A 24,105-nucleotide genomic window follows, 5' to 3' on the forward strand; every position below is an offset into this window, starting at 1 on the left:
GAGCAAATGCCTTCACAAATGTTGGCAGGATTTTGGTAAAAATAATCTCACATCCAAGAGGTGGCTATTTTAGTCTTATGCCCAGTCATCACAATGGCTTTCTTTTTATCATTGGCAAGAACTGCTGATTTGAACAAACATCATCAACATCCTGATCCTCATATCCTCATTAGCGTCAAATAGTACACAAATATCCCTCTCATCCTGTTCCACTTCCACACCAGCATCCTTAATTTCTATTATGTCATCATCACCATCCTTACTTGTACTGCTCATCCCCACATTTGCAGATGGAGCAGAAATGGTGGAAGGAGGCTTCTCTATGAGTACAGTCTGAGAAATGTCAGACTCACACATAGCTAACATGGACACCCCTAGACTTTCTTCAGGCATTTGTGAACACAGTTTGTTCTTTAGCTTTAGTGTTTTTTTTGGGGGGGCACTGAATTGTCAGTTTTTAATTTGACACCTCAACCCCTTTTATAACATTGTGGAAGATATGGCTTTCAGGTGCCCTGTACTAAATTTTCTGTCCCCTGCACCAACTTTACTAGATGTTGTACCACCTTTACTAGATGTTACATAGAAACATAGAATTTGACGGCAGATAAGAACCACTTGGCCCATCTAGTCTGCCCCTTTTTTTATCCTTTAGGTAATTTCAACCCTTTTTGAACCTTAATTCTTTGTAAGGATATTCATATGCCTATCCCAAGCATGTTTAAATTGCTCTACAGTCTTAGCCTCTACCACCTCTGATCAGAGGCTATTCCACTTGTCCACTACCCTTTCTGTGAAGTAAGTTTTCCTTAAATTTCCCCTGAACCTGCCTCCCTCCAGTTTTAGTGTATGTCCTCGAGTTCTAATACTCCTCTTCCTTTGAAGAATGTTTCCCTCCTGAACTTTGTTAAAACCCTTGGTATATTTGAAAGTTTCTATCATGTCCACCCTTTCCCTTCTCTCCTCCAAACTATACATGTTAAGATCTTTTAGCCTTTCCGGGTAAGTTTTGTGATGTAGGCCATGCACCATTTTAGTTGCTCTTCTTTGTACACTCTCTAATGTATTTATATCATTCTGGAGATATGGTCTCCAGAACTGGACACAGTATTCAAGATGAGGCCGTACCAATGACCTATACAGTGGCATTATTACTTCTTTTTTCCTGCTACTGATTCCTCTGGCTATGCAACCAAGCATCTGACTTGCCTTTCTCATTGCTTTGTTGCATTGCTTTCCTGCCTTTAAGTCACTTGACCCCTAAATCCCTTTCCTCTACAGTAATTTCCATTATAGTACCCTTGATACTATATTTAGCCTTTGGGTTTTTGAGACCCAAGTGCATGATTTTGCATTTTTTAGCATTAAACTGTAGTTGCCATGTTCTTGACCATTTCTTAAGCCTAGCTAGGTCATCAATCATTTGTTTTACCCCTCCCAGTGTGTCTACCCTGTTGCAAATCTTTGTATCTTCTGCAAAAAGGCATACTTTCCCTTTAATACCATTTGCAATGTCACCAACAAAGATATTAAAGAGAACTGGTCCAAGTACAGATCCCTGGGGTACTACACAGGTAACATTTCTTTCCAAAGATTGCACTCCATTTACTACAACTGTCTGTTTCCTATCCTGCAACCAGGTTCTAGTACATGTTGTAGTACTATCATGACTGGCAGCAGCCATGACACTAGTTCTTGGCTTCTGCTCCTACTCTTCTTTCGACTGACCATTATCCAGATCAATGAACACGCACAAGTTGTACAAACAAACAAAATAACTATTATTTTTACTTTTTTTGGCTAGTCACATCGCTTATATTTGTGGCGAGTCACATCGCTTATATTTATGTGAACAAAGCTGAGTAGGGTACAGTGCACACAGGTTGTACAAACTATATATTTTTATTCGCAAATGACAACTCACACTGCGTGGAGTCACACCACTCATATTTAAGTCAACAAAATTGCAGTGGAGTATAGCGCACACAGGTTGTACAAACAAAAGAACTTTTCTTTTACTTTTCAAATGACAATCCACACTGCAGGGTCACAGTGCTTATATGTATGAATGCAGTGTGGCTCCACACCTATTGAGCTTTACTGAACACACATGGCCTTGCCCTGGACCCCCACTGTTTTTTGTGTGTGTGTGTGTGGGGGGGGGGGGGGGGGTTAGATTTTTTTTTTACACACTGTTGCAAATCACTGCACTTACATTAATAATGCAGTGTTACGTTTTTTCTCTGAAAACACAAAAGTTTTTGTTCTTTTCCAATATTTGGTTTTTTTTTTACACACTGCTGCGAATCACTGCGCTAATATAGTAATGGTGGCTTGCACCAGTGTGCACCAATAAAGGTTAATGTTGCACTGCTGGCATTGACAAAAAGAGAGAATACCAGTGTGCACCAAGGATTAATGCTGCCTGTATTAGGGAAGCACTGCAACAGTGACAAAAAAAAAAGAACACCAATGCGCAACGGTTAATGCTGTGAATGGTTGTGCACCAATAAAGGGTTAATCAATTATGGCATTTAAAAAAATAAATTAATAATAATAATAATAATAATAATAATAATAATAATGTTACCCTTAGGTAGAACTTAGAAGGAACTCTGGGCTGTCTGCAGTGCACCAGTTTTGCAATAATGATTAAAGCCCTGGCAGTGTAATGGATTCATTCCCTGACAGTCTAGTAGTGATTCGGGCGTCCTGTATGAAATGGTGCCCGAATCACCACGGGAGGGACTTACATCAAATCCAAAATACGCTAGATTCGACATCGGGAATATACAATTTTGCCACATTTTGGAATCCGAGCAAAGAGGGAAAACCTGGTCTGGCGCTTGGATTCCCTTGGATCCCGGAGGTTCAGGTAAGCTCTGCCCGCTCATCTCTAGGTTTAATAGATACAATTAAGACTTATAGAGTGTGAATCAGAGAAAGATCTTCTAATTGTAAAGCAAAGGACATGTGAACAAAATGTTTTAAACTTAACTAAGACTCTCCAAGAGAACTTTGAGAAAAAGGGAAACTCATTTTCTTGTTGCAGTCTGATGCTAAGTTGGGAAAGTATGCAGTGGAAAAAAATGTTAAAAGAGACTCTGGTAATGGTGAAAACTCACAACAAATAGTCCTCTATGTTTTCAAACTTCAGGAAAAAAACTATAAGGAAAGAGGCAGACGTTGCAGCAGTCTATTGGTGAGGAGAAAACTTTCTGTCAACTATTCAAAAGAACATGATTGAGCAACTGCATGATGAAATAGAGGACATGGTCAACATATCCAGGAACTAAAACAGAAACATACGCAAGATGACTAAGCAGCTGGAACCAACAAAGAATACTTAGAAAAGGCCATCCAGGCTCTGGAGACTGAAGAGTGAGCATTACAGGTGAAACTCAGAAAATTAGAATATCGCCCAAAAGTTCATTTATTTCAGTCATTCAACTTAAAAGGTGAAACTAATATATTACATAGACTCATTACATGCAAAGTGAGATATTTCAAGCCTTTATTTGTTATAATTTTGATGATTGTGGTTTACAGCTTAAGATAACCCCAAATCCAAAATCTCAGAAAATTAGAATATTACATAAAATCAATAAAAAAAGGATTTTGAATACAGAAATGTCAGCACACTGAAAAGTATAATCATGCATATGTACTCAGTACTTGGTTTGGGCCCCTTTTGCATGAATTACTGCCTCAATGCGGCGTGGCATGGATTCTATCAGCCTGTGGCACTGCTGAGGTTTTATGGAAGACCAGGATGTTTCAATAGTGGCCTTCAGCTCTTCTGCATTAAGATGTCTCTTATCTTTCTCTTGGCAATGCCCCATAGATTCTCTTTTTTCTTTAGCCCAGGTAAGATGCTTCTGGCATTGTTTATTGTTCAGGAGCAGCTTGCCAAGAGGAATACGACATTTGAAGCCCATGTCCAGGATCCGTCTGTGTGTGGTGGCTCTTGATACACTAACTCCAGCCTCAGTCCACTCCTGAATGGCCTTTTCCTGACAAGAAAAAAAGAACTAATCTGTTGCTCAGTGGTCCAAAGTCCTCTTTTCTGATGAGAGCAAATTTTGCATCTCCTTTGGAAACCAAGGTACCAGAGTATGGAGGAAGAATGGAGAGGCACACAATCCAAGATGCTTGAAGTCCAGTGTGAAGTTTACACGGTCTGTGTTGATTTGGGGAGCCATGTCCTCTGCTGGTGTTGGTTCACTGTGCTTTATTAAGTCCAGGGTCAACACAGCCGTCTACCAGGACATTTTAGAGCACTTTATGCTTCCTTCAGCAGACAAGCTTTATGGAGACTCTGACTTCATTTTCCAGCAGGACTTGGCACCTGCCCACACTGCCAAATGTACCAAAACCTGGTTCAATGACCGTGGGATTACTGTGCTGGATTGGCCAGCAAACTCGCCTGACCTGAACCCCATAGAGAATAGAGAATCTATGGGGCATTGCCAAGAGAAAGATGAGAGACATGAGACCAAACAATGGGGACACAGGGAAACCCCCGGTGGGTCCCACCTCCTCCCCTAGTGATCAAGTTCTAGACTGTGCATTCAAATAATACATTATGAATATGTTTATGTATACTGCACAGGACTATGGAATATTTTCTACAGTGCACTGATATTATCTGGTACAGTATCATCCAAGCACTAGAAGTATTTACTATTTATATATTTATCAAGTGGCTCTGACATGCACTCTAATTGTTAGCCACACTGCAAAGCATGGACCCTACCACACCATTCCCCCGGTGGGCCCTTCATGCCCTAGTCTGACACTGGTCGTTTCCAGTAACAGTGTTGGAAAATTGTTCCCAAGAAATTGGCACATAAAAATGTTTGTTTGACAGATCAATCACCATTTGATTCTGATAAGCTGTTAGTTACAGAGTGGGATATGTATTATAGCGGCATCGTGACGCTATACCGCTAACTGCTTCGCCTCTTTACCGAGGCGAAGCGGAGAGCAACACCAACTGAGATGTATGAACAATCTATAGCTGCAGCTGTTGGAATGGTCAACGCCACTGACCGTTCATACATTGCTCCACACATTGGCGTACTTTCCGTCATTTAGCACATATCCCTGCATTCATACATGGGGGAGAAGCGGTATCAGCACACATATCGTGCGCAGATTCCACTTCCTCCCCATAATGGCAGTTAATACATCTGCCCCAGAGAGTCTCCAAACAGAAATGTATCTTTTCATGTAAAGTGACTATCGGAAGTAGAGATGAGCGGGTTTGGTTCTCCGAGAACCGAACCCCCCCAAACTCCACGTGGTTTACACGGGTCCGAGCCAGACTCGGTTCTTCCCGACTGACTCGGAAAACCCAAACGAGGCAAAACGTCATCATCCCGCTGTCGGATTCTCGCGAGATTCGTAATCCATATAAAGAGCCGCGCGTCGCCGCCATTTTCACTAGTACATTGTAGAGAGAGCGGAGAGGAGGTGGTTACGTTCTCTCAGTGGAAATCTCAATATCAGTGCTCAGTATCAGTGCTTACTTATTGCTGCTCAGTAATACTAGTAGTGTGTCTCTCCTGCTCAGTGTCAGTTCTAGTATCCTCATCAGTGCTCAGTATCATTGCTCATTGTCTTGTGCTGCATTGTGGTGACCAGTATACTACAGTACAATAGTCAAGTGCTGCATCTTGCTGCTCAGTGTCAGTTCTAGTATCCTCATCAGTGCTCAGTATCACTGCTCATTGTCTTGTGCTGCATTGTGGTGACCAATATACTACAGTACAATAGTCCAGTGCTGCATCTTGCTGCTCAGTGTCAGTTCTAGTATCCTCATCAGTGCTCAATATCACTGCTCATTGTCTTGTGCTGCATTGTGGTGACCAGTATACTACAGTACAATAGTCCAGTGCTGCATCTTGCTGCTCGGTGTCAGTTCTAGTATCCTCATCAGTGCTTAGTATCACTGCTCATTGTCTTGTGCTGCATTGTGGTGACCAGTATACTACAGTACAATAGTCCAGTGCTGCATCTTGCTGCTCAGTGTCAGTTCTAGTATCCTCATCAGTGCTCAGTATCACTGCTCATTGTCTTGTGCTGCATTGTGGTGACCAGTATACTACAGTACAATAGTCAATTGCTGCATCTTGCTGCTCAGTGTCAGTTCTAGTATCCTCATCAGTGCTCAGTATCACTGCTCATTGTCTTGTGCTGCATTGTGGTGACCAATATACTACAGTACAATAGTCCAGTGCTGCATCTTGCTGCTCAGTGTCAGTTCTAGTATCCTCATCAGTGCTCAATATCACTGCTAATTGTCTTGTGCTGCATTGTGGTGACCAGTATACTACAGTACAATAGTCCAGTGCTGCATCTTGCTGCTCGGTGTCAGTTCTAGTATCCTCATCAGTGCTCAGTATCACTGCTCATTGTCTTGTGCTGCATTGTGGTTACCAGTATACTACAGTACAATAGTCCAGTGCTGCATCCTTCTGCTCAGTGTCAGTTCTAGTATCCTCATCAGTGCTCAGTATCACTGCTCATTGGGGGTAATTCCAAGTTGATCACAGCAGGAATTTTTTTTAGCAGTTGGGCAAAACCATGTGGACTGCAGGGGGGGGGGGGCATATATAACATTTGCAGAGAGAGTTAGATTTGGGTGGGTTATATTGTTTCTGTGCAGGGTAAATACTGGCTGCTTTATTTTTACACTGCAATTTAGATTGCAGATTGAACACACCACACCCAAATCTAACTCTCTCTGCACATGTTATATCTGCCTCCCCTGCAGTGCACATGGTTTTGCCCAACTGCTAACAAAGATCCTGCTGCGATCAACTCAGAATTACCCCCATTGTCTTGTGCTGCATTGTGGTGACCAGTATAATACAGTACAATAGTCCAGTGCTGCATCTTGCTGCTCAGTGTCGGTTCTAGTATCCTCATCAGTGCTCAGTATCACTGCTCATTGCCTTGTGCTGCATTGTGGTGCTCAGTATACTACAGTACATTACTAATAGTCAAGTGTCTTGTGCTGCATCTTGCTGCTGTAGGGTCGGGTGCTGTGTTAGTGTCCTGTCACTGTGCATAGGTCATCATCATTCCAGTCACAGTGGTATCTGGGGGGTGACAATTCCAGAGGGCTTTTGTGCTGCTCACTAATACTAGTACAGTGTCTTGTGCTGCATCGTGCTGCTCAGTGTCAGTTCTCCGTAGTATCATCAGTGCTCAGTATAATCAGTGCATAGTATAATCAGTGCTCAGTATAATCAGTGCTCAGTAAAATCAGTGCTCAGTATAATCAGTGCTCAGTATAATCAGTACGCTGTTAGACGTGCGCCCGTTATCCGCCATTAGTGCAGTGGGATTTAGACAATTGATGAAGTTATTGTGTCCCCGATACCAAATCCCATCTAGATTCCACTTCACTAGGCAGGCTAAAGCGAGATTTTGCCAATAAATTCCAGTGATTTATAATTATTAATTACAGTGATCTTGCCAATTAATTCCAGTGATTTATCATTATTAATTACAGTGATCTTGCCATTTAATTTCAGTGATTTGGACGTATAATTTCAGTTGGAAGTGTTTGTGTCGCTTGGCTTAGTCAATTAGCTACCTCATTGCACCTCTTCGAGATCTTTGCATGAGGTGCTGTTTGGGGCCTAGTTTTTGAAAAGTGCCATCCTGTGTGACACTGCCGTATGAGTCATGGGGTACTGCTGTATTAGTCCTGGGGTACTGCAGTATGAGTCCACCAATTGCAGATTTTTTTAAAAGTGACTGGAGCATGCTGGAGATGCAGTCAGTGGACTGAACAATTGCGGCCCACTCTTGACATTCAGCCACTGCGTGACACTACTAGATGGGCCAGGTGGTTGTGTCGCTTAGCTTAGGCCTACAGCAACCTCGGTGCACCTTTTTTTCTTCTTTGCATCATGTGCTGTTAGGGGCCTTTTTTTGATATGTGCCCTCCTGTCTGACACTGCAGTGCCACTCCTAGATGGGCCAGGTGTTTGTGCCGCCCACTTGGGGCGCTTAGCTTAGTCATCCAGCGACCTCGGTGCAAATTTTAGGACTAAAAATATTATTGTGAGGTGTGAGGTGTTTAGAATAGACTGGAAATGAGTGGAAATTATGGTTATTGAGGTTAATAATACTATAGGATCAAAATTACCCCCAAATTCTATGATTTAAGCAGTTTTTGAGTTTAAAAAAAAAAAAAACCACCTGAATCCAAAACGCACCCGAATCCGACAAAAATTCGAAAGTGAGGTTTTGCCAAAATGCGTCCGAATCCAAAACATGACCACGGAACCGAATCCAAAACCAAAACACAAAACCCGTAAAATGCCTGCTGCACATCTCTAATTAGAAGTAGGCCCAGCGTGAGGCTACTGGGTACGTTGCAAGATGCAGGACATCTTAGGAGACAACTCAGAGAGTCTCATTGAGAGCACACAGCTGTGTGGGCGGGTGGTATTCATGTGACCGGCGGTCAGAAGACCGGCAGTCGCATGACCTCCCCCAAAATCCCGCCCCCTCACTATCCCGATAGTCGGCATGACGACCAACAGGGTCTATTTCCACTCGTGGATGTCCTCCCCACCGGGATCCCGGCGTCGGTACGCTGCCAGGATCCCGGCGTCGGTATGCTGACCGGCGGTCAGGAGACCATCGGTCAGCCATACCACACCCGTGTGGGCTGTAATATGACACAAGGCAGGTGAGACTCTGCAAGCCATGAAAACTTGGGAGCTATAGTACACAAGCTTTCTGTTCTCTGAGAGTGAGAGAGAAAACAGTAAATGGCTTAGAAGGGGAACACTAGCTAATAGCTTTTAAAAATCGTCCGAGTTTAGTCTGTATCCTGCACCTCCGGCAATATCGGACGGTATTACATCTGGCTTTATATCTGGCATAAAACATATGTAGTCAAAACTGGATAAGTGGGGAACCTCTATTACTGGGACTAATTGTGAGGTCCAAAAACCTCTGTTAGTGAGACTACCAAACCTCTTTAACAGAGACTGATTATTCTTGATTATTATTATTATTATCCTTTATTTATATGGCACCACAAGGGATCCGCAGCGCCCATTACACAGTACATAATCAAATGAGCAAATAAGAAAACAGCCCTTACAGTACATGACAATATAGGACAGGTATAGAAAACCCGGGGTTAGGTGCCATCAAAGGGCGTATGAAGTATTAGATAGTGTAAGTAAGAAAAGAAAAGGCACATGATGAAAGAAGTCCCTGCTCTTGAAAGCTGATTATTAGGAATAATCACCTATATAACTGAGATGATTGCTAAGACCTCTTTAAGAGAGATTAGTGCTTTTTATTAACCTCTATAAATGAGATGACCACCTTTAGAACCTCTGTAGGTGGGATTAGTATGGGTTTTGACAAGTCTACTTTCGATCAATGATGTCAGAAGAGACACGAAAACCAACCATGTACATAATGTACAAATTTTATTTAGCATTTAGGCATCTCTGTAAGTGAAACAAGTACTGTTTCAACCTGCATTAGTGAGAACCTCTATAAGTGAGACAAACACTTCTTGAACCTGGATAAGTAAGAAACCAGATTAGTGTGATACTGCTTTATGTCTTCACGAGAAGACATAGCACTGAAACAGCAATGGTGTGTGTTAAATGATCTTCTGATGGCGAGAGACAGAGGTGACTGTTCAATATTAATCCTTCTAGATCTCTCTGCAGCATTTGATACCGTGGACCATGGGCCTCTGATTGAGCGACTGATACATTTTTGTGGACTGGATGGCACAGTCCTAAGCTGGTTCAAATAATTTCTCACAGGCAGGTCACAGAAAGTATCGTCTGGAGTATACTCATCACCATCAGTGCCATTGCCATGAGGTGTCCCACAAGATTCTATACTATCCCCCATGCTTTTTGCAGTATACATACTCCCGCTGGGTGAAATAATCAGGCGCCATGGCCTGGTCTACCACTGTTATGCAGATGATACACAACAGTACTTGTCCTTTGCTCCGGGCACTGATAACCCAATAGCAACCCTAAATGGCTGTCTAGCTGATCTCCCGGAGTGGATGAGTGCCAGTTGGCTGCGACTGAAGCCGGATAAAACAGAGGTCCTTATGATAGGACCGCAACATTAAAGGACAAGACTGCAGCATAGCCAACCATCTGGACTTACACTCAGGGATTCAGAATTACAAACCACTGATCATGTGCGGAATCTTGGCATTGTCCTGGATGGTGGCTTGACACTTAACATCAGATATCAGCCACAATTAAACCCTCATTCTTTCACCTGAGGAACATAGCCAGAATGAAGCACTTCATTCCCTCAGATGATCTGCCAAAAGTCATACATGCATTTGTATCATCTCTATTAGACTACTGTAAAATTAAATGCCATCTACCTTGGTCTCTCAGCAAAAGAATTGCACCGTTTACAGCTGGTGCAAAACACAGCTGCCAGGCTCTTAACCAACCAGCCCCGTTCTAGCCACATAACACCCATCCTCTACTCCCTTCACTGGCTGCCTGTAAGATGGCGAATCATCTTCAAGATTGGCTTACTGAATTTCAAAGCATTACATGACCAGGGCCCAAGGTACCTGTAGCAGCTTCTGATCCCATACTGCCCCACTCGATTACTGCGATCTGTGGATGAAGGACTTTTAGCAGTACCTAGAATCTCCCGTAATTCATCTGGAGGTTGAGCTTTTAGTCATGCGGCTCCGACTCTATTGAACTCACTTCTCTGCACAGTGCGAGAGGCCCCAACTATAGAATCCTTCAAAAGTAGACTCAAGACTTTCCTGTTTACTCAAGCATTTCCATAATGTCCCTTTAGTATCTTCATGCTTCTGTATTTTATGAAAAGCTGTTCTGTACTTCATTATTTTCTGTACTATATTATGCTATGTATCTCTTAAGCACCTTGAGTCCTATTGGAGGAAGAGCGCTATATAAATAAAATTATTATTATTATTATTATTATTATTATTATTATTATTTAAGTGAGACTAAATGTGCTGTCCCTTGAGATCCCACTTAACCAGGTTCGACTGTCTTACTATTCTTCTTTGTAATGACATTAAAATATTACTATTCACATGACCAGGACATGCAAAATTAAATATACCTAGAGCGTGGTATAAACAACATTTTATTTAGTATGTTAGTATTTTATATGTAAAACCATACTTTAGGGCCATGGAATTTAAGTCTTCATAAAATGAACAGTGCTTTTGGAAGATACTGATATGAACCCTTGTGTTGTTTCAGTAGCAGTGGTGGCGTCAGAGGTGGGGCTACAGTGCAATTCGAAATTCAAACAGAGAAGCCACACCAACTGCCTGTGAGTCCTGGCCAACGATGTTTGGCAACGTCTGTAGTGGCAGTTGGTGAGGCTCACTTACTTGAATTTTTGGACTCCACCTCTGGAGTCGCCACTGTCTGGCAGGTGTCTCTTCCTCTCTGGCCATATGTCTGTAACTGTGTTCTTCTTCACTCTATCCCTACTTTGGTCTATCTTTTTCCTATGCTTGCAATATGGTTTTATTTGCCTTAATATACTCTCCTAGAGGGGTTTATAAAGAAGTCGACAAGTATAGTTTATGTTCCTCTATATTCTCTCTCTAGCTACATTACTTGCTGTTTTTTCCCCCTAAGAGGGTCCAGTCAGCTTTTTATCTTCCAGACTTTAACTCCTAAACCTCTGCTTCCATACCTCTGCCTCCATTATGCCAGCTCACTTTTACCTCTTAGTGAACTCATAATGTTCCCCACTCATCCCTTTATATTGTTCGCTTCTTCTTCTTTAACTCCTCACTAACCATTTGCTCACTTTCCAGTACAATGGTGATAGTGTATGGTGCTGTTTCTCCAGTAACAGTTACACTTAGCACAAACTCCCATTCAGCTCTACAATACAGAGCACATATTCACCTGTTTTTCTGTTTCACACACAAACGCTCCGTTTCTCAAGCTGCCCTCCTATTGCTGCCTGAAGGAAAGCATCAGAAGGCTCCATCTCCACATGGGACCACAGTCTCTTCAATGCTTTCATGAGCTGTATAATACTCTCATGCCTGAAACATAATGTGTCTCTGTGCGGCAGCTTGTTACATACCAAGGCTGCTCTCATATCAATATATTAAAACTCTTATTGTTTACTAACTCAAAGTGGGTCATTCCGAGTTGATAGCTCGCTAGCTAGTTTTAGCAGCCGTGCAAACGCTATGCTGCCGCCTACTGGGGAGTGTATTTTAGCTTAGCAGAAGTGCGAACGCATGTGCAGCCGAGCTCTGCAAAAACAGTTTGTGCAGTTTCTGAGCAGTTCTGAACCTACTCAGCGCTTGCGATCACTTCAGCCTATTCGTGTCCGGATTTGACGTCATACACCCTCCCAGCGAACGCCCAGCCACTCCTGCATTTTTTCAGACACGCCTGCGTTTTTGCAAACACTCCCTGAAAATGGTCAGTTGACACCCAGAAACGCCCTCTTCCTGTCAATCTTCTTGCGGCCATCAGTGCGAAGAAAAACTTCGCTAGAACCTGAGCACAACCACAAAGGGCTTTGTACCTGTATGTCGCGCGTGCGCATTGCGGGGCATGCGCATAAATGCCGTTTTTTTACCTGATCACTGCGCTGCGAAAAACGGCAGTGAGCGATCAACTCGGAATGACCCCCAAAATCCACATTACATGCACAGACTATCTAGATACCGTATGCCATCTCACAGGTATATACAGTTTAAAATACAGGATTAATTAGTACCCGTTGGGGTGCTACAGTTATAACCGTGATGAATTTTGTATTCTTCTAATTTGTTAAAAAATTATATTTTGTTTTACATGGCTGATACAGGTTGAGTATTCCTTATCCAAAATGCTTGGGAACAGAAGTATTTTGGATATGGGATTTTTCCGTATTTTGGAATAATTACATACCATAATGAGATATCATGGCAATGGGACCTAAGTCTAAGCACAGAATGCATTTATGTTTCATATACACCTTATACACACAGTTTAGCCAATATTTGTAATAACTTTGTGCATTAAACAAAGTTTGTGTACATACGCACAATTCATTTATGTTTCATATACACCTTATACACACAGCCTGGAGGTCATTTAATACAATATTTTAATAACTGTGTGTATTAAATAAAGTTTGTGTACATTGAGTCATCAGAAAACAAAGGTTTCACTATCTCACTCTCACTCAAACAATTCCGTATTTCGGAATATTCCGTATTTTGGAATATATGGATATGGGATACTCAACCTGTAATGAGTTAGACAAAAAACTATTTTGTATATTGTATATTTGCCCATATGCAGAGTTACTGAATATCCTGGTGCTTCTTAGTCATTGACATGTGCCTCTTTTGTTCAACTTTTTGTTCTCTTATCATCTTCTGTACAGTGGCGGAAGTTCGTCCCAGTTGCCCGGAGGCAAGAATAATATTGGTGCCATATATATATATATATATATATATATATATACACACACACACACACACACACACACATATTTGCTCCTGCATAGCAAGCCTGCAGATTCTAACTATATGAAGCTACTACAAAACCATTGCAACTAGGCAGATCTATGTAGGAGTCCAGCCACACACTACATAGATCTGCTCAGTCACTACCAATGCTGATTATTTCTCTGACAATTAATTTGCAAGTGCCATATCCGGGATTAGAACCCACAACCTATTACACTGGAAACATGCACCTTACCGGTGGAGATATCTGCTCTTGCATAGGAAGTATGAGAATTCTAACTACAGTATATGAAGTTACTTGTAATTGACAGAGAAATAACTTCATATAGTTAGAATTCTCATGCTTCCTTTATAGGGGCAAATAGCTTCATCAGTAAGGTATCTGCTTCCAGTGTATCTATAATAAAGAGGGTGTGATTTGTTAGGTGTAGTGACTAGTGGGGAAGTCGGCTACGGAAGAGATACCGGCTGCTGTCATTTAACTTAATTGATTAATGTCGCTGAACACATGGAACAGGAGGAGAGGTGCCCCCCTTCAAAGCAGGAACCCGGCGGCAGCTGACTCCGTTGCCTCCCAGAGTTCTGCCTCTGCTTCTGTATATATACAGTGTTACCTTTATTGAGCATTCTTTGTATGTAATGTGCACTCTTGACCTGATCCTTCCCGCCCCGTCTTCTCTTTTCTCTGTATCCCCATAATTTCTGACAAATGTAATAAAAATCATGGTTTATAAAATATTAAATACATTATAGTGCCCCCAGTTCACATTATACCACATAGAAACTCCAGCTCACATATGCCACAATGCCCCCACACTGGTGATGTAGCTATATGTGGGGACCCCAGTGTGTAGGGGACCTTGGGCAATTGCCCCAGTTTCCCTGCTGTTAATCCGTATCTGACTAGTGCGCCATCTACAACTAAACTTAAGTTCCTTGGAACAAGTAGGTGCATGTTATCTGGGCCAGACTTAACTATCTAATATCCCCTTTCCACCAAAATCCTGTGTCTGACCCGGGATTTAGAACACGGTTCCAATCTGGGTCAGTCACAGGACATACCCCTTTACACTGCAGTGCCGACTTTGGTTATTCCTGGGTCGGCGCCATTCACACTGCACATGGGTGCAGTGCCAGCGCTTGGAATTTACATAATCTCTAAGCACCAGGAAGCCCGGCTCTCACGGTCCTTCCCAGGTGAAATCCTGCTAGCTACCTGGGAAAGATTGCCAGGTTACTGGAACTGGAGGGCGGGGAGTTGGGACCCCTTTTCACTGACAAAAATCCCGAGTTATGCGCGTTCGTATGCAAAAAACGTGATTCTTATGTAAGTGGAAAAGGGTTATTACAGGAGAAAAGATTCAAAAATGCTTGAGACAAATATAATATTAGTCAATGCAGTCAATATTTTATGCCAGTGGTAAACATTATTGCAGTCTATGTTTTCCATCAGCTGAGCTGTGAGTATAATTAATGATCTATGTCCCTAATTATAACATCATCAGGTTTACATATCATTTCTGTTATCTACTTTACTTTGTACAGCACTACATTTTGGCTTTCTGTTTATGTATATCTCCTGTACTAAAATGTTAGAAAAGTTTCATTATTGTAAGTCGGTGAAATGGTCCAACAGAGTGCAAATGACAGGAGAACAAAGTGGAATAGAAGGAAACTGAGCCAGTGGGATTTGGGTTTAAGAGGGGAGCATTTATGTAAGGAATTCACTTACTTGCATGCCACATATTCTAACACCCAGACTTGCAGATGTACTCTGAGCACATTTCTCTATGTGTCGAGCTTTCTTCTCCTCTGATGCATCATCTCCATGTTGCCTGGTTCCCATCTTTAAGTCAAGGATGCATGGAAAAACATACTTAGATGTAACATTCTCCAATAGAAGATACCCTGAACAGGCTGTTAAGGAATGATTGTAGTGGGTTGATTTATATTATAAGACAAAAGAGCATATACCTGTAGTAAATGTTACATACTTCAATAATCTGATAACTCACATCCTGGAAATTACTCTCAACCAATGGAGAGTAGTTATAGTTACTGAAGCTTAATTTCATCTAAAGAATCAACCTGTGTTGTGTATGTATTGACTAAAAGTAGATACTTAAAATGTAAGGTTTACTGTACAAATACTGAGTCTTTATTTCAAAATACTATGTGCAAGGAAACCATTGACTAAGGGCTCATATGGAGTTAAATGTACATTTGCAACTTTTGCAGCACACACACCAATATACATTTATGATCCCGTGATCCCGTCAGTCGGCATTCAGAAGACCACCCTTTATGATGTATGTTTATGTGGCTGTATTTTCCAGTGCATGTAGAGTATTTTAACATGTAATGTTAAATGTAGCATATAGGTAGGTCCAAAATTGTGTCTGTCACCATCAATAACAGGGAAATCTGATGCCAGCATATGGGACTCATCTTCTTCCTTTCTCTAGCATATGGGATGTGCAAGAAAGATGTATAAAAGACCATATCTGACTCGTCATCAGTGGCTGTTGACCTGCATTTCCATATCCTTACTGTGCTTATCTTACACGTGAGTGCCCCTGACCTACCTCTCCAAGAACAAGTATAAGACACAGCTCAACTCAAAATGCAAAAAGTTTATGCAAGTTGAATTTACACGTGGTGTAAAAGAATAAAACCCAAGCTTTACTGCCTGGATCACAAAATAATAGCTAGGCAAAGCCAGACCACATTTGAGAAGTTGCTGTACCAGTTGAATGAAATTGTAACTTTGTGAATTATTGCCTTCTGAAGGTAACATCAATCCTGGCTAGTTTACTAACATTGGCATAAAATAACACTGGATACAAAGAATTCATCTCTTTCTTAATTGACAAAGGTTAACTATGAATTAAATATGAAGAAAGCAAGGGAAACAGTAATTATTCAGGGTCTTTTCACAACTTCATGTGATCTAGATTCAGGTGCCACAGACTCTTTGAAGCAGTATGAAGCAGGAAACTGAAACTTTCACCCTAACAAGTGATAAAACAGTGGAAGTTTTTTTTGTTTTTGCCAGACATCTCCTTTCCTGGCAAATACTATAACCCACTGTTCTGGTTATTTTTATTTTTTTCCCCTTTAGTGACTGTTCTTTGCATACTCATCCCCCCAACATCACAGCCTTCCCCCTATGTGAATGCAACCTGCTGAAATTGCCAATTGTTGCAGACATACTACAGTGTGCCACGGTGAATGATTACCCATTGATTTCTGCCACACTCACTTAATCAATTGCACTCTTATGGTTACATTTTTGTCATTTAATGTTAGAGGACTGAACTCTTCAAATAGGAGACACCTAGCGTTATTATCTGTTTATAAACAGAAATGTGTCCTTTACGTTCCTAATTCCAGGCAGCTACTCTTTCTGAAGGAAGAAGATAAACATAAGGAGGAGAGTTTGATTATCCTAGGCAACTTTAATAGTGTGGTTGACAATGAAACTAGATACATCAACACCACAACATCTCCTTTGGTTGGGTCCTTCCACAATATTCATTGATATTTACAGGCGTATCATCTATATGATATCCAGAGGATTCATGAATAAGACAATAGAGATTATACATATTTCTCTTCAACTCTTACCTCCACAGAGATTATATACTGTCTGACAAGTGTACATTATAGCAAACGTAAACTATTAGAATACTGCTGATGACTTGTTCGGCCCATGCTCCGCTAACTATGAACCTGGATGTTTTCTTGGCATCTAATTAGTTGCTAACCTCTGTTTAGGCTGTAATAACACTTGGATCTACAGTCAGTGCTTGAAGTGCCAGTACGCCATACCGATGTACAGATGGGTCCACGGTTGTATACCAGCCCACTTCGAGCACTGGATATACTATATACTAGCTGAATGTCACAACTGAGGGCCTGAGCTGACGGGAGGCAGCCTCAGTTGTAGGGGCTGAGATATACCGGAACCTGGGAGGTTGTATCAGACCCCTGGACATGTAAGTAACATAAATAATAACTGCCCGAAGGCGTGACCACGACAACTTGGATAAAAGTCAATGATGTTTATTATGACAACTCCGCAACACAGCAGCAGTAAAAGAAAACGTAAAAGTCAGCAAATAATAAATACAGTTCCTGGGTACTACAGGATGGCAGGAGCCACAGGGCACTGGTAGTGTGAGATAGTTCTTATGATCTTCTAGATGGAAAGTCCTTACCAGGCCCGACTGTAGCAATGGAGATAACCCAGGATTGTGCCAGCTGGTGTTCCAGGAAAAGCTGGGTTGCTGAAGATAAAACAGCTGCTGTGGATACTGGCTGGAACCAGACTGTTGTTAGCACGGAGTGGATACTGGCTGGAACCAGTTAAATAATAAATGAACTTGGGAGCGATGAAATATGAACTGAAATGTAGAACTTGAGAGCGGAGAAATAATAATACCGGTGGAGAGTGGTAAAGTGTAGAAAGGACACCGGCCCTTTAAGGGAAGCTGTACTCTGCTGGAAGCTGAGCTGGAAGCAGGTAATGTTGTAGCTGGAAACAGATGAATCCACAATGGATTGGAGAGTCAGGCTACACCGCAGGTGGAATGCTGGTGCGGGTCTCTATGGTGGAAGTCTTGAGACAGGAGCTGGAACCTGGAAGACAATCACAGGAGAGAGACAAACAGGAACTAGGTTTGACAACCAAAGCACTGACGCCTTCCTTGCTCAGGCACAGTGTATTTATACCTGCAGCAAGGAAGGGATTGGCTAGGCAATTATGCAGATTATCAATACTGAGAACAGATTGGTGGAAATGATCAGCTGACAGAATCCAAGATGGCTGCGCCCATGCAGACACTTGGAGGGAAGTTTGGTTTGTAATCCATGTGGTAATGAAAACAGTAATGGCGGCGCCGGCCACCGGAGACAGGAGGCGCCAGGCTGACAGATGCACATCCAACCACGCGGACACAGCGGAGGCCGCGGCTGACGTAATCGCCACTCAGACACTCTGCATGCAGAAGTTCAGGGACGGCGGCGGAGGCCGCGGGAGACGCCATGCCAGGTGTAATATGGCGTTTACTGTGACAGCGTCCCAGAGTGACAGGAGAGGATACAGGAATGTACACATCAGGATAACAGATGGGATCCGGTCCTGGAGCGCTGAGCCAGCCTTAGGAGGCATCTGATGGGTAAGAAATGGCGTCCAGATACCCGGATCGTGACAGCACCCCCCCCTTTAGGAGTGGCCCCAGGACACTTCTTTGGCTTTTGAGGAAACTTGGAATGGAATCTCCGGACCAAGGCAGGAGCATGGACATCAGAAGCATTGGTCCATGAACGTTCCTCAGGACCATAACCCTTCCAGTCAATAAGATATTGTAGTTGACCGTAACGGTGACGTGAGTCCAGGATCTTGGCCACTTCATACTCAACGCCTCGTTGAGTTTGGACTTTCGGAGTTGGAGGAAGTGAGGAATGAAACCGATTCAAGATCAGCGGTTTCAACAGGGAAACATGGAATGTCCTGGGTATTTTTAAGAAGGGAGGCAACTGGAGTCTGTAAGCAACAGGATTGATGACTTGTTCAATCTTGAAAGGACCGATATAGCGAGGTGCAAACTTCATACTGGGAACTCTTAACCTCAAATTCTTCGTGGATAACCATACCCGATCACCCACCTTGAGAGCAGGAACTGCTCGACGCTTCTTATCCGCAAACTTCTTGTACCTGAACGATGCCTTGAGCAGAGCTGATCGTACGCTCTTCCAGATATTGGCAAACTGATGCAAGGTGATATCCACTGCGGGAACAGAAGTTGCTGGAAGCGGTTGGAACTCAGGGACTTTAGGGTGGAATCCAAAGTTAGTGAAGAATGGTGTTGAAGCAGATGAAGAATGATACTGGTTGTTATGACAGAACTCGGCCCAGGGAAGTAATTGAACCCAGTCATCTTGAGAGGAGGACACATAGATGCGGAGGAAGGCCTCCAAGTCCTGATTCACCCTCTCGGTTTGACCATTGGTCTGAGGATGGTAAGCCGTGGAAAACTTTAGCTTGACTTGGAGGACTTGACATAAACTTCGCCAGAATTTGGCTGTGAATTGAACTCCTCGATCTGAGATAATTTCTTCAGGAAGACCGTGGAGTCGGAAGATCTCTTGTATGAATACTTGAGCCAACTTGGAAGCTGACGGAAGACCGGTGAGAGGAATGAAGTGTGCCATCTTGGTGAACCGGTCAACTACCACCCAGATGGTATTGAACTTGTTGCACATGGGTAAGTCTGTAATGAAATCCATCGACAAGTGGGTCCATGGTCGACGGGGAACGGATAGTGGAACCAGTTGCCCCGCAGGCGACTGGCGGGATACTTTATGTTGGGCACACTTTGGGCAAGATGCAATAAACTCCAAGACGTCTTTTTTCAGAGTTGGCCACCAATAGGACCTAGAGATAAACTCCAGGGTTTTTTGGATACCAGTATGTCCGGCAAAACGGGAAGCATGGGCCCAATGCATGAGCTTCTTCCTTAGCATCGGCTTCACAAAACTTTTCCCTGATGGGGGCGTAGAGTCCATCCCTACCGTGGAGAATGCCAACGGATTTATAATAGGATGCTTGTCTGAAGACTCTGACTCATTTTCTTGCTCCCATGAGCGGGAAAGGGCATCGGCCTTGCGATTCTGAGAGCCCGGACAGAACTGGAGTTTAAAGTCGAACCTGGAAAAGAAAAGTGCCCATCTGGCCTGACGAGGGTTGAGACATTGTGCGCCCTTCAGGTATAAAAGGTTCTTGTGGTCTGTAAGTATGGTGATTGAATGAGAAGCTCCCTCCAACAGATACCTCCACTCTTCTAGAGCGAGCTTGATGGCTAGCAACTCCTGGTCGCCAATGGCATAGTTGCGCTCAGCTGGGGAGAACTTCCGGGAGAAGAAACTGCAAGGGTGTAAATGGCCATCTTTAGCCCTCTGAGATAACACCGCTCCTACTCCAACGGAGGAGGCATCCACCTCTAATATGAAAGGAGAGTCGATGTCAGGCTGTTTCAGAACAGGCGCAGAGATGAACCTTTGTTTTAAAAGATGAAATGCTTGCATGGCTTCTTCAGACCACTTGGACGGGTTAGCACCCTTCTTAGTGAAAGCAGTAATAGGCGCCACAATGGTGGAAAAGTCTCGTATAAACTTTCGGTAATAGTTGGCGAACCCTAAGAACCTCTGGACCCCTTTGAGGGTTAAGGGTACCGGCCAATTTTGGATTGCTTGTAGTTTCTCAGGATCCATCTCTAGTCCGGAACCGGACACAATGTACCCTAGAAACGGAATGGACTTGACTTCAAAGACGCATTTTTCTAATTTGCAATAGAGATGATTGACACGGAGACGGGACAGAACCTCTTTAACCCAAAAACGATGTTCCTCTAAATCGTTGGCAAAAATGAGGATATCGTCTAGATAGACCACGACATGACGGTATAGAATGTCTCTGAAGATCTCATTGACAAAATGCTGGAAGACAGCTGGAGCATTGCTCAATCCGAAGGGCATGACGAGGTACTCATAATGTCCGTCACGGGTGTTAAAGGCGGTCTTCCACTCGTCACCCTCACGGATCCGGATGAGATTGTATGCACCTCGCAAGTCCAGCTTTGTAAAGATGGTAGCTCCGCTAACTCTGTCAAAGAGCTCAGTAATCAGGGGTAAAGGATAACGGTTCTTGATGGTAATGTCGTTCAAACCTCTGTAGTCGATGCACGGCCGCAGACCACCATCTTTCTTTTTTACAAAAAAGAAGCCTGCGCCGGCTGGAGAAGAAGAAGGTCGAATGAACCCCTTTGCTAGGTTCTCTTTAATATATTCCTCCATAGAATGCGTCTCAGGCAGAGACAACGGATAAGTTCGGCCTCGAGGTGGAACCTTCCCTGGAACGAGATCAATCGGACAGTCCCATTCTCTATGAGGAGGAAGGATATCAGCAGAAGCTTTACTGAACACATCCGTGAAATCTTGATATGGAGGAGGTGGAACATCAGACGACCTGGGGGAGGAAGAACAGACAGGCAATACTTTAAACAAACATGTCTCAGCACAGGAGGAACCCCATGCCAGGATTTGCGTAGTCGTCCAATCAATTGTAGGATTGTGAAGACGGAGCCATGGAAGGCCCAGGACCACAGGATGTGTGGCTCTTGGAATCACTAAAAAAGAAATAAGTTCGGAATGAAGAACTCCCACTCTCAGACGAACTGGTAGAGTCCTTAAAGAAATAACTGCATCAAAAATTTTGCTGCCATCCACGGCAGTTAAAGAAATGGACGAAGGAAGTCTCTCGGTGGGTAGGGACCACCGTTTAACATAGGCTTCGGTAATAAAGTTCCCAGCTGCTCCGGAATCAAGGAGGGCAATGACGTTCCGATAACGTTGAGCAACTTGAAGCGAGACTGGGAGATTACAATCTTGAGGAGATGGAGAGGAGATCATTACTCCTAGCCGGCCCTCTCCTTGGCGAGCTAGGATTTGGAGTTTCCCGGACGTTTGGGACAGGCATTAATGGTGTGAGACGGAGCTGCACAATAGAGACAGAGAGACTCGGAGAGACGTCTTCGGCGCTCAGCAGGAGTTAAACGGGAACGGCCAAGTTGCATGGGCTCATCTTTAGATGGTGACAGTTGACGAGGAGGAGGAGCAGAAGATTTTGGAGCAGATGATTTTCCACGCTCAGTTGCTCTCTCTCTGAAACGTAAATCAACTTTCGTGCAGAGTGAGATTAGCTCATCTAACTTAGAAGGTAAGTCTCTGGTAGCTAACTCATCTTTAATACGCTCAGATAAGCCATGCCAGAATGCAGCATACAGGGCCTCGTCGTTCCATGCCAGTTCGGATGCCAGGATCTGGAACTGTATCAGATATTGTCCTACAGTAGGTGACCCCTGGCGTAAACGGAGAATCTCGGATGAAGCTGAGGTTACCCGGCCTGGCTCGTCGAAGATGCGCCTGAATGTTGACACGAAGGCAGTGTAGGAAGATAGCAGGGTGTCGGACCTCTCCCATAACGGTGATGCCCAATCAAGGGCTGAGCCACAGAGAAGAGAAATAATGTAGGCAATTTTTGTACGGTCACTGGGAAAATTGCCAGGTTGTAGCTCAAACTGAATCTCACACTGGTTGAGAAATCCCCTGCAGAATCTTGGAGATCCGTCAAATTTTGCTGGCGTTGGAAGATGAAGACGTGGAGCAGAAATGGGTAAGGTGGGTGGGGTTATAGCTGGAGTCACTGTGGTTGACGCACCAGACGCGCCTGATCCACGGAGAGTTGTCTGAATCCCATCCAGCCGAGTAGAGAGATCCTGGAGACAGCGGATGATGTGGCCCTGTGCAGCCTCCTGATGTTCTAGTCGGGCTGCCAGTTCTTGCATCGGCCTGGCCGCTTGATCCTGGTCTCCGGCTGGATTCATTAGGTCAGTGCTTACTGTCACAACTGAGGGCCTGAGCTGACGGGAGGCAGCCTCAGTTGTAGGGGCTGAGATATACCGGAACCTGGGAGGTTGTATCAGACCCCTGGACATGTAAGTAACATAAATAATAACTGCCCGAAGGCGTGACCACGACAACTTGGATAAAAGTCAATGATGTTTATTATGACAACTCCGCAACACAGCAGCAGTAAAAGAAAACGTAAAAGTCAGCAAATAATAAATACAGTTCCTGGGTACTACAGGATGGCAGGAGCCACAGGGCACTGGTAGTGTGAGATAGTTCTTATGATCTTCTAGATGGAAAGTCCTTACCAGGCCCGACTGTAGCAATGGAGATAACCCAGGATTGTGCCAGCTGGTGTTCCAGGAAAAGCTGGGTTGCTGAAGATAAAACAGCTGCTGTGGATACTGGCTGGAACCAGACTGTTGTTAGCACGGAGTGGATACTGGCTGGAACCAGTTAAATAATAAATGAACTTGGGAGCGATGAAATATGAACTGAAATGTAGAACTTGAGAGCGGAGAAATAATAATACCGGTGGAGAGTGGTAAAGTGTAGAAAGGACACCGGCCCTTTAAGGGAAGCTGTACTCTGCTGGAAGCTGAGCTGGAAGCAGGTAATGTTGTAGCTGGAAACAGATGAATCCACAATGGATTGGAGAGTCAGGCTACACCGCAGGTGGAATGCTGGTGCGGGTCTCTATGGTGGAAGTCTTGAGACAGGAGCTGGAACCTGGAAGACAATCACAGGAGAGAGACAAACAGGAACTAGGTTTGACAACCAAAGCACTGACGCCTTCCTTGCTCAGGCACAGTGTATTTATACCTGCAGCAAGGAAGGGATTGGCTAGGCAATTATGCAGATTATCAATACTGAGAACAGATTGGTGGAAATGATCAGCTGACAGAATCCAAGATGGCTGCGCCCATGCAGACACTTGGAGGGAAGTTTGGTTTGTAATCCATGTGGTAATGAAAACAGTAATGGCGGCGCCGGCCACCGGAGACAGGAGGCGCCAGGCTGACAGATGCACATCCAACCACGCGGACACAGCGGAGGCCGCGGCTGACGTAATCGCCACTCAGACACTCTGCATGCAGAAGTTCAGGGACGGCGGCGGAGGC

The 24,105-nt window shown here is 43.7% G+C and overlaps 1 protein-coding gene across 3 annotated transcripts in view; it reads right to left on the reverse strand.

Annotated features, from left to right (window-relative positions):
- The window catches only part of IP6K3 (inositol hexakisphosphate kinase 3), a 335,650-nt gene that overhangs the window by 117,494 nt on the left and 194,051 nt on the right, over positions 1-24,105 (reverse strand). For 2 of the 3 annotated variants that reach the window (XM_063954852.1, XM_063954850.1), the window contains one exon: positions 15,246-15,421. The exons of the other annotated variant lie outside the window; for it this stretch is intronic. In XM_063954852.1, coding sequence (XP_063810922.1) covers positions 15,246-15,421 — 176 coding nt within the window. The remainder of the gene's footprint in view (positions 1-15,245; positions 15,422-24,105) is intronic. 3 annotated transcript variants of the gene reach the window in all.

Source organism: Pseudophryne corroboree, chromosome 2 (assembly GCF_028390025.1).
Source record: "Pseudophryne corroboree isolate aPseCor3 chromosome 2, aPseCor3.hap2, whole genome shotgun sequence".
Taxonomy (NCBI): Eukaryota; Metazoa; Chordata; class Amphibia; order Anura; family Myobatrachidae; genus Pseudophryne; species Pseudophryne corroboree.